The 12,260-nt window shown below is 43.7% G+C and overlaps 1 protein-coding gene across 1 annotated transcript in view; it reads left to right on the top strand.

Annotated features, from left to right (window-relative positions):
• Positions 1 to 6,400: 6,400 nt before the first annotated feature.
• Positions 6,401 to 12,260, top strand: part of LOC131464622 (potassium voltage-gated channel subfamily B member 2-like) — a 15,618-nt gene continuing 9,758 nt past the window's right edge. Inside the window, exons 1-2 of the mRNA XM_058637246.1 lie at positions 6,401 to 6,795; positions 8,254 to 8,962. Of these exons, the coding sequence (XP_058493229.1) occupies positions 8,378 to 8,962 (585 nt within the window). The 5' untranslated portion in view covers positions 6,401 to 6,795; positions 8,254 to 8,377. The remainder of the gene's footprint in view (positions 6,796 to 8,253; positions 8,963 to 12,260) is intronic.

The following is a 12,260-nucleotide window of genomic DNA, read 5'->3' as shown; positions in this document are numbered from 1 at the left end:
CTGCATCTGTGACCGGCTACATTCAGTGGTGCATGGAGGAGGTCACAGTAGAAAAGACAATAGTCACACGGGCCAACCAGAAACCTTGGATGACTAAGGAGGTGCGCACAAGACTGAGGGAGCGTAATGCTGCCTTCAAATCCGGTGAAGCGGTGGCACTCAGAACAGCGAGGGCCAATCTAAACCGGGCCATCAAGGCAGCAAAACGCGCCCACAGCCAGAAGGTCCAAGGTTTCTTCCATGACCCCAGCAACTCCAGACAACTGTGGCAGGGCATCAAGACCGTCACAGACTACAAAGCCACACCCTCACCCTGCCGAGTCGACATCAGCTTCCTCAATGAGCTCAACAACATCTTTGGGAGATTTGAAGCTCTGAACAACACCCCAGTGAGGAAAGCAACCCCCCACCTCGATGAACAGGCACTCAGCCTCGAAACCACTGCTGTACGGAGAGCCCTGAGAAAAGTTAACGCAGGGAAAGTATCTGGCCCTGATAACATCCCAGGAAGGCTGATCAAGGAGTGCGCAGACCAGCTGTCCCGCGTGCTCACAGACATCTTCAACACGTCACTGATCCAGGCTGTTGTCCCCCTGTGCTTTAAGTCTGCCACGATCATCCCGGTGCCCAAGAAACCAACCATCACATGCCTTAATGACTTTCGCCCTGTTGCACTAACAACGACCATCATGAAGTGCTTCGAGCAGGTGGTTAAGGACCACATCATTTCCATACTGCCTCCATCATACGACCCGCTCCAGTTTGCGTACCAACCTAACCGCTCCACTGAGGACGCCATCTCCACTGCTCTCCATCTGAGCCTGGAGCACCTGGAGGACAAGAACACTCACGTGCAGATGCTGTTTCTGGACTTCAGCTCAGCATTCAACACGATCATCCCCCAGGACCTGGTACACAAACTGGGCCCCCTGGGCCTCAACACCCCCCTGTGCAACTGGCTGCTGGACTTCCTCACCGACAGAACCCAGTCTGTCCGTGTGGGTAACAATACCTCAAGTGTCATCTCCCTGAGCACCGGTTCCCCACAGGGCTGCGTCCTGAGTCCCCTGCTGTTCACCCTGATGACCCACGACTGTCGTCCCAGGTACAACACCAACCACATCCTAAAATATGCAGACGACACAACAGTTGTGGGCCTCATTCAGGACAACAACGAACTGGCCTACAGAGAGGAAGTGCGACATCTGGTGGACTGGTGCAGGGTGAACAACGTGCTCCTGAATGTTGACAAGACAAAAGAGATCATCATCGACTTCAGAAGATCCCGAAGCCATACACCACTCCTCATCAATGGCACAACGGTGGAGGTCGTCAGCAGCACCAAGTTCCTGGGGGTCCACATCACAGACAACCTCAGCTGGACACTTCACACTACCTCCCTGGTGAAGAAAGCCCAGCAGCGCCTACACTTCCTGCGACGGATGAGAAGGGTGTCTCTCCCCCTCCCATCCTCTCCACCTTCTACAGAGGGACCATCGAGAGCCTGCTGACCAGTGGCATCTTTGTCTGGTCTGGGAGCTGCAAGGCCTCCGACTGGAAGTCTCTGCAGAGGGTGGTGAGAACAGCGGAGAAGATCATTGGGACTCCACTCCCACCCATCAGGGAAATTGCACAAAGGCACTGCCTAACCAGGGCTCACCAGATCCTCACTGACCACACCCACCCCTACCATGGACTGTTCTCCCTGCTGGCGTCTGGCAGGAGGTTCCGTGGCATCCGCTGCAGAACAAACAGACTCAAGAACAGTTACTTTCCGCTGGCCATCAGACTGCTAAATTCCAAATAACAATTTAGTAGTCCCCCCCGACTGTTTTAACTGTTTTTTTCTTTTTTGCACTACTTTTATATATATTTATATACATAAAAACACTTGCTTATTTATTTTTTATTAATCATAGTTAGGCTGAAGAGTTGGATACATGTATAGACATTTACAGTAAGATAAAAGACATTTCCCATCAAAACTCAGAAGTGACAGAATTCAATGCTATGTGTTGGTTTCTTATCTGCTGCCAAGCAACGAAATTTCGTTGCCAGTTTTCACTGCTGTGTTTTCTGTGCAATGACAATAAAAGGAAGTCTAAGTCTAAATCTAATGGTCTTGGTCTTGTCTTGGTCTCAACCCCTCAAAGTCTTGGTCTTGTCTTGGTCTCGAATCACTGTGGTCTTGGTCTCGTCTTGGTTTAGGTGGTCTTGACTACAACACTAGTAGGACTGCAGCATTTATCATCATTAATGAAATCTGTCTGTTAAAGTCTGTTAAAGGCGACATAGAATGCTTGTATCACACATATATGTTAGTTATGGAGGTCTACTTACATATATTAACTTGTTTTCATGGTTAAAATCCTCCTAATCGCTGCAAATGAGCCGATCAAAATATCTCCTCACTGACGCTCTTGTCAGCCTTGTTTCAGACCAAAACCACACCCCCAGATCGTGGACTGTGTTGTGATTGGCCAGCCAACGAGAGCTTTCCTACTGTCCTGTGATTGGCCAGGTACCTGGAAGTGACGTAATAGATAGGCCAACTCTCAGATACACAGCTCCCCCTCTGGCACGTTGGATGCTCTGCATCTCAGCAGCTACAATGAGAGTAGGGCCATTTCTCAATACTCAAGTAAGCAAGTATGTACTTGCTTACTTGGGAAGTATGTACTTGAGAAGTACGCTGGGAGTATATACTTGCCAAGTACGGGAGTACACAAGTATGTGGCTGTTTCTCAATACTCAAGTATGCAAGTATGTATGTATTGTTCTGCTGTTTGAATGGTGGCTGGCGCCAAGTGCTGCAGCCTCATTACCGCCACCTACAGTGTTGATAAATGAACATATGAAATACTTTTAGTAGTGCATATATATGTTATTATTTTTACATTTTAAATATTTAACTTCATTTATTAATTTATTTCTATTAAAATATACAATACAAATAATACAATGTGGAAAATAGATATATTACAGCATTGTAGAGTAGTATATATATATATATGTATGACATATATGTATGTGTACAAATATATACTACTCTACATACTATACTATACATATCTAATATTTACATATATTTAAATACAGATACAATGACCGTGCGACTTTAATATAAATCTAAAATTCAAAGTTAAAATAAATAAAACATTAACAATATACAAACCTTCAAACTGTCAGGTCAAAACGTTTCCATTAAAAACAAAATAACACGTCAACAACAAATCTATGGATCACACCAAGCATCTAATGACAGCGACGTCTGAGCCAGCGGATCATTTCATCAGGACAGGCCGAGGTAACTCTGCTCTGTGCCGGGCACAGTGAGCGCCGAGCGTCCGCAGAGGCGGAGCTGATCACCTCCGACAAACGTCGCTGCCAAACTATAAATACGTCATATCTTCATACACAAACCACATGTTTGAATTCTAAATGACTCATTTCTCGCCTCAAATGATGTTAAAACTTTGTTCCGGGACACAGAAAAATATTTATTTCAGATTTATATTTCTATTATTTGCTGCTATGCTCCGCCGAAATGTATTCTGGGATACATGGCCATCGCAAGTACGCTTAAGTCATCTCCGATGCATACTTGGTAAAAATGGGCGGAGCGAGAACACTTCCGGGTTTGAGAACCGTCCTCGCTGTTCGCTTACTTGAGAATTGGAGCAGCACTTGGACTGAGGCTGATGACGTTTTCACAAGTACGGGAGTACGCACAAGTACGCACAAGTATGGATATTGAGAAACGGCCTAGTTCTTCTTCTTCTGCGGTTGAATTTACGCAACCGGATGTGCCCGGACTAGTGCCCGCACCGGGAGGCGCTACGGTGGTGAGAGGAGTGGTGAGGATTTCTGATGACGACATCAAACTACGGAAGTGCCGATCCGCTTCGCAGACCCCAGGAAAACAATACAACACTATTTTCCCAGCAGTGGCTGAACTGTTGATCTGAAACTTTAGGGTTTCATAAACGAGGTAATGACTCAGATACACGCACACAAACGCAGCAATAATTGGAGCTTCCGGTCTATGTGGCCTTTAAATGATGAATGAGTGGATTACACTGTATAAAATGTAATAGTGTTCATTTATTGACTCCTCTCTAGACATAAATGTCATGGTCGTTGGCATGTGTTAATATTTCTGCTCAACTGGATTAAAATGGAGGCTGTGCTCTTTGTTTACCCATTGTCATGGTGAATCGTAGCATCAGAGTTCCATTGATGATGGATTTTACATGCTGATCAGCTGTTGTGAAAACCCAAAACTCTCAGTTTGTTGAACCAGCTTTCTGAAAACGGGCCCCTGGTCATTCACATGCTGTGATCATCTGTGTCGTTGTAACAGTGTGAGTGTCATCTGACTGAAACATCACACAACTAGTTTTTTAAGGAAAACAAACAAAACACTTCCATATTTGTCACATAGAGACTTAAGACTATAAACAAGTCCCAGCCAGTTGAAGCGGCATAGATAAGCCAAGAATCCTTGTCGTCATGGATGTGCTGTGAGGATGACACAGTGTTTATGACTCGGAATAAACTGCTCTGACACCATACTGAATATCTTTGGGTTGTGGGTGAAAAATCCTGACACCTGAAGTCATAGATCAGTGATAGCCGGATTCTAACTTCAGTATAATATATAAAATATAATTTATATAAAAATCAGATGTCTGCAATAGTTGCTTCGTATGACGATTACTGATCCATGACAATTTTTTTTTTTTTTTTTTGGTTTTACTTCAAAGTGAAAAAAAATGTAATTAAAAGAGATGAGAGATTGAGGCACAGTTCATTTTTATTGTGTCATCTACTTGTCATCGTCACTAGGCTACACAGCATGACATTATCTAACATTCAAGCCTACAGAAGAGTTCTAAAAATAACTGACTCCATGTCCATGGACACCACACCACAGACCACAGGAGATTATGATTATGCAGATTATGAGTGTCCTCTGTAAGAATACTTTTGAAATGTGCACTGAGTTCAACACAAACAGGAATTACTCTGCATAAATGGCCTTCTGCCACCAGGGGGCGTGCAAAAATAAATGACCTCTGTGTGAACACTCAAAAGATGCAATGTGAGACAGAAATAATGCACTATAAGGACCACGCTACTTTCTTATTTTTCTCTCTCACGATGAGCAAAATACAAGCAAATATTTACAAAGCTCATACATTTTAAACAGTAAAAAGTAAATAAATAAATACACCAACAGAGAATAAAATCCAACAAACTAACTATCTTCAGGTGGATAAGGATGAAAGTTAAGAGAGACAGAGTCAGATCTCATAACGTCCCGGAGTCACAGGAACTGGAAGGAGCTGCAGTAGATTTCCAGTGAAGAGCGGTACTGCTATTTTTGAATGAATGAAGTCATTCACTTTAGTGCACTCTCACTGTTAGAATATGTGTGATGTTTTATTTTGTTTACTTTTGTGTTTGATAACATCTCACATCTCGATGGCCATGCAAGAGCCCCCGTTTCTCAGTATCTATTTATATGTATTATTATATTCATGTAGGGGCTGCACGGTTGGTGTAGTGGTTAGCGCTTTTACCTTTGCAGCAAGAAGACCCGGGTTCGAGCCCAGGTTGGAACAAGGGCCTTTCTGCATGGAGTTTGCATGTTCTCCCCGTGTGTGCGTGGGTTTTCTCCGGGCTCTCCAGCTTCCTCCCACAGTCCAAAAACATGAAATATGGGGATTAAGTAAATTGGACACTCTAAATTGACCATAGGTGTGAGTCTTGCCTCTGGCGACCTGTCCAGGGTGTACCCCGCCTATCGCCCTATGTCAGCTGAGATTGGCACAGCACCCCCCGCGACCCTCTGGTGGAGGATAAAGCGGTAGATGATGATGGATTATATTCATGTATATTTTACTTCTTCTTCTTCCTTTTTTGTGTGAAATAAAAAAAATCTAATTTCTCATCCAAATATATAAAAGGAACCAGTAATAACAGCAGCAATGTAATCATAAGTGTGAGTGAGTGAGTGAGTGGAACATTTATTTTCTCTGACAAAGGCTGACAAAGCTGTCACTCTGGGCGAATGTGTGTTCTGAGGCAAATGAATGTGATGTGTCAAGAGAAAAAAGAAAAGAAAATAAATTAAAAAAATTAATTATAAAGAAAAGGAAAGAAATTAAAAAGAAAAGAAAATAATAAAGAAAAGAAAATAATAAAGAAAAGAAAAGACGATGAAGCAAGCTGTCCTCCTGGAGCTGTCCATGGTACTGAATGCCAAATCCAATTATTCCCCTTCACTCCCTGTCTCTCTCTCTCTCTCTCTCTCTCTCTCTCTCGCTCTCTATCTCTGTGTGTGTGTCTCTCTCTCTCTCTGTGTGTCTCTGTCTCTCTCTTTCTCTCTCTCTCTCTCGCTCTCTCTCTCCCTCTGTGTGTGTCTCTCTCTCTCTCATCCCTTCACAGTTCCTCGGTGGTCAGTTCACTTGCCACTCTGGGACACGCACACACACACAGCCAGTTCACTTCCTCTCTCTCTTTGTAGCTGCTGTGCGTGTGTGTGTATGTGTGTGTGTGCTTCCACATGGCGCTCAGCACTGACTCCTCCCAGGACATTTCCTGATTTATTAGTTTCTTTTGTGGCCCAAAAATGTGGATCTCCAGCGGTGCGGTCGCTGCCGAGGGGCTTCACGGATCAGCAGCCGGAAATGAGGCACGGCAGCTGAGCTAGCAGAGTTTGAGCTGCGGTGGGAGCTCTTGGAGGAGCAAGAGTCCGGCTGTTCCCAAACATCAGCACTTTACATTGAGGTTGGTTTGATGATTAGAAGGAGCAGAACCCACTTGATCACGTATACTTTCTGTCAAACCCACCCTGACCCTGTTAAACTCTTGGTTTAAGCCTGAGTCCCTTTAATCTCTTGATAACTTTGTAACTTTACGTTCAGTTTCTGGACTCACTGTTCATCTCTGCTGTCAGTCTGTAAGTCTTGTGTTGAATGCAAACAAAACAACTTAGTTGAGTTGTTTTAATGTTAACCTATTCAACTTTTAGAGATGAAAATGAATCTTGGCATAATAAACCCAGGGTATAAAGTCAGTTTATTAGTTACATGTCATTTTTAGTCTAAATAAATCAATGAATGTACTGGATTAAACCTGTGATGTAGCAGCTTGTTTCCTGACGTAACATATGTCCTAAGAGTGTCCCAGAAGGAGATAGACGGTCTATAATTAACTGCAGCAGACTTGAGCCAGGGGAGATGAGGTCTAATGCCACTACTGGGATTTTGCGGAACTCCATTACACAATCAGATAAAGGAGCTGCGGTCAGAGGACCTCAAACGAGCAACATGAGCCTTTATAGAGCGACATGAGGGATGGAGAGGATCCTGGATAGATCTGTGGAAATGGATTGTGAAAAATGAGCCGTTTCATTGTTTCATTATTCAGTGGAGGATTGTGTTTAAAAATAACTGTTGTGTGACATGTTCTGTGTTGATCCTCTCAGGGTTTAATGATCCGTCAGGCTGGGTTTTGTTAGGGCCGGTGGCGTGTTTCATGTGTTTCATGTGTTTCATGTGTTTCATGTGATTATGTGGATGAAGATTTAAGATTTATTATTTTGTCTTCATAAATGAGTGAGTGAGGACAAATCCTGATAAACCATCACATGATACATAGATACAGATTCAATCTGAGATGTGGAGGAAAAAATCCATGCTTGTTCATTTCACTGTTACATATGGTCTGTATTTACATCGTGTGTTCGTCTTTTTTCATCACATGCTGCTGGCATAGCCGTCAGGAGCAATGTGGTAAAGTGTCTACTAGAGGCAGCCAGGAATTGAACCCACAACCGCTCAGTTGAAAAATGACTGATCCATAGTTGCCCCCTTGTTTTTGTCACTGATTCACTGCTGCCTCCATCACTAAATTCAAATGTCTTGTTTTGTGATGCCTGAACAAGGCAGCAGTCGACAGTTGTGTCCCCACAAGTTTAAATTTTCAAGTTTTCTCCATGGACTTTGGTGCAGCAGAGTGAGCAGTTAACAAACATGAATGAAAACAGTCTGAAAAGACCGTTTAACAGCAAAATAAAGGGGGCATAGATTTAAGGTGAGACTAAAATCTCTGTTTTACCTTCTGGCAGCCGTGTTTTCACTGAGTGTGAGCACGGTTCTCGGCTCAGTGGGTGCTCACAGGGCAGTCGGCACTCATTATGTACCAGTGCCTTTTGTATAATTGAATACTGTCTTATTTTTCCAGCCATGGGTGTAGCCGCACGCCTGCTGGTGTGAACACAGCTGGATCAGCGTGGTGGTGCCTGAGCAGTCTCTCTTACAACATCCTAGACACTCGCACACCTCACCACAGTAAGACGGCAGCAAACATGACAGACAGACTGAGCTCCACCCCCAAAACAGCCCCCCGGCCTGCTGCTCCACCTCCAGTGCTCCCCCCCGAGCCCATCGACATCATCCGCGTCAAGGCCCGCTCCCGGCGGGTCAGGCTCAACGTCGGAGGCCTCACACATGAAGTCCTCTGGAGAACACTAGACCGGCTGCCTCGAACCCGTCTGGGACGCCTGAGAGACTGCAACACCCATGAATCATTGCTGGAGATCTGCGATGACTACAGCCTCACTGAAAACGAATACTTCTTCGACCGGCACCCCATGGCCTTCTCCTCTATCCTCAACTTCTACAGAACGGGGAAGCTGCACATGATGGAGGAGATGTGCGCCCTGTCCTTTGGCCAGGAGCTGGACTACTGGGGTATCGATGAAATCTACCTGGAGTCGTGCTGCCAGGCACGGTACCACCAGAAGAAGGAGCAGATGAACGAGGAGCTGAGGAGGGAGGCGGAGACACTGAGGGATAAGGACGGTGAGGAGGAGGAGCAGGGATGCTGTCCTGAAAACAGACAGAAGCTCTGGGATCTGCTGGAGAAGCCCAGCTCATCTGTAGCTGCGAAGGTAACAACAGCTGCACACAAGCACACACACACACACACACGCACGCACACAAGCACACACACACACACACACGCACACGCACACACATGTTGGACATTCATGACTTGAGGGGACATTGCATTGACTTACATTCATTTCCTGGAGACTTACTCTAACCTTAACCACAATTACTATCCAGTCTGTAATTTAAATGATATCAAAAATGAAATAATAACATATGGACAACTATTGTTAATGTATATGTATATATGTATATAATAGTTGTTGTTATTGTTATTATTATCATTATAATAATGATAATGATAATGATAATAATAATAATTAATACTGATAATGATAATAATAATAATAATAATAATACAAATATTGCTCACTCTTCATGATCATATTTAGTTTTATATGCAGTCTATAATCTGGCTCTTTATCTAGTCATTATAAGATGATATTAAGGTGTTGACCTCTGTTCATGTCAAAAAAGTGAGTAAATTTCCCTTTAAAAAAGAGTCCATTTCCTCATCCTCTTGTTTAGTCTGGTTTTTTTTTTGCTTTTTTTTTTACTAATGGGATAAATGTATTTCATGATGGGATTTGTAGGATCCACTTTTTGAACCCTAATACACATATTTTAACACTTCCTTTTTAGGTACTAAAAACTCTTTGAATTCTATTTTAATAGTAGTGAGGAAACATGAAATAAATGGACAAAGTCACAGCAGCGTGTCCATTTAGCAGCGTCTCCATCAGGGTTGTATTCAGACTGACAACATGGGTCCCAAACAGATTTATCCATGTTTGTCCACATTGGCTTCCCAAGAAACCATGTGGGACCCACTTAGTCTCCGCTTAGTCTCAATTTAGTCTCCACTTATTCTTCCACAGGTAGCCTGGAAAGGTTTGTGTTAACTACTGTCTGGTGAACACGCAGTCTTGTCTCTGTGTGTGTCTGTGTGTGTGCATGTGTGTGTGTGTGTGTGTGTGCGTGTGTGTAAAGGTGACGTTGAGCCCTATCAAAGTAACATTTCTGTCTTGGGGTCAGACAAATAAAGTTTCTATTCTATTCTATCCTATTCTATTCTATACTAATACTCAGAGCAGGGGCGTTGCAACAGTATAGGCGGTTGCTCCTGGGTCCCGTTTTTTGTGTGGGGCCCCCGGATGTCTCTTAAAATGAGGGCTTCACAAGTTGTCACAAGACAACACCAGAGCAAAGACTATGTATGTAAAATCTATGAATGCAGAGAGCATGGGCTAACGTGTCTTTGATCTTGTTGGTCTCTTGATCACAGCTTTGAGAAACGACAAACACACACAAACCTGTGGTGTGTGTGTGCTCGTTGCATCCCCCCCATTACAAATCTCTCTGAAATCCAGACGCAGTTCGATAAGTGAGTGGTTTGGCGAAAAGGTCAGTGCTTCATTTGTCTTGTTGAGACAAAGATCAATTAGAGAAGAGGAGCAAGAAAAAAAATGCAGATATCTGAGAAAAGGGAAATACACACCAAAGCAAGTGATCGAGGAGGACAAGGAAGTGGGTCTGATGTTTGTAAGTGATGAGTGAGGTGCAGTCAGTGTTTCTAGTCTTTAATCAGCCACATTCACCCATATGAAGACTCTAATTTATGAGTAACACTAACAACATGTTAGTGTTTAAAGCTGCAGTTTGATCCGCCTCAGACCTGCGATTGGTGTCTGTCCTCAGTGATATGTTTCTCCTGTGATCCTGTGATCACACACAAGTCTGACCATGGATGTGTGTGACGGCAGATCAGAGCGAGTCATGTGAGTTTGAGTCCTGGCTCTGCTCGTCTGCGTGTCCAAAATGAGTGGTTGAAATATAGGCTGCACATATATGACCAGTATGAATGTGTGAGTGAATGGGTGAATGGGTGAATGGCAACATTGTAGTGTAAAGCAGCTTTGAGTGGTATGACGCTGTATCGTTAATGTATCTGTGTGTCTGCATGAGTGAGAGTGAAGTCAAGTCTACTCACGCTGCTGGAACATGAAATATTATTTATTTTAAACATCAGGAAAAAAATCATGTATTCATCAGTGTTATTATTGTGGCCAATCATCATGGCAGTGTGTGTGTGTGTGTGTGTGTGCAACATTCTCTTTACGACATTATTACTTACCACTGGTTCACCTTATGTACAATATCTCCAGTTATGTTTTATCCCATCTCATTTTCCATGTGTTGTCCAGTCTGTTTTTATCCTGTTGTGAGAGAGTGAATGGTCACATTGTGTTTTTTAAAGCACAGATGGGCAGCACTTATGATTTCACAAGTAGAGTGGCTCAGTGGTTGAGACCTGTACCCTGTGTGCAAAAGACGTCATGGTTGTAAGTTCAACTCCGCCCCTGGCTGATTGTACTCAATTCCCTTGTAAGTCACTTTGGATAAAAGTGTCTGCTGAATGACATCTAATGTAATGTAATTTCGTTCTATGCCACATATAATGATAACAAAGCTTTCCTAATTGTAATTAATTTCAATACATTTTTTCTCCAGGTGTCGCCACAGTGGACATCCACAAATTGCATTTTTTTTTTTACACTTTGTGACACAACCCCTGTCATGGCATGGATGTGGTAAATTGAACAAACAATGATCAAATCAGGATCGGGCACCTTGCTCAGGGCCTAGCCCTTGACCTGACGGGGAACTGGCAAACCCCTGCGGTTTCAAGCCCAATGCCCTTCCCCTTGGCCATGGGCTGCTCAGAGTGTGGCCACATCTTTAATTTAGCCCCTACTTGATCTCACCAACACGACATGGCAGCACTTTATCCAAGTGACACCTCACCAGGTAGTGTTGACCATGTTATCATTGCCAATCCTGAATTTAACCTTTGTGTCCCTGTGATGGACTGGTGACCTGTCCAGGATTTCCACCAGCGCGCCCCCCCACGTCCCCCATAAAGCGGTAGAAGATGAATGAGTGAGTGTAAGATAAGATACAATGAACCAAAAACACAAGGTAACACTTTATTTTGATAGTCCATTGTTGACTATTTTTAGTACCCACTCCGACGCGGTTCCAAATGGGCTGAGTAGGTACTATGCGATGATTGGTCAGAGGTGCCATCACAGGAAGAGACGTCCGACAGAAATCAAGTCAAACAGTGCCGAACTGTAGATCACTTAAAACTACTTAACAATCCTAAAAATGCGGGTTATTCTCCAACAACTACCAGGGAAATCTCTATATGTAACAGAGGAGTCTGGTGTATTTAGGGCAGCGCCGCTGATTGTGGGTGGCATCACAGACCCTGCCGCTGTATTTCAGTCCAGTGAC

This window comes from Solea solea, chromosome 1 (genome assembly GCF_958295425.1).
Source record: "Solea solea chromosome 1, fSolSol10.1, whole genome shotgun sequence".
Lineage (NCBI taxonomy): Eukaryota > Metazoa > Chordata > Actinopteri > Pleuronectiformes > Soleidae > Solea > Solea solea.
Note: the sequence above shows the minus strand (reverse complement) of the source record. Positions and strands in the feature narration are given on the sequence as shown.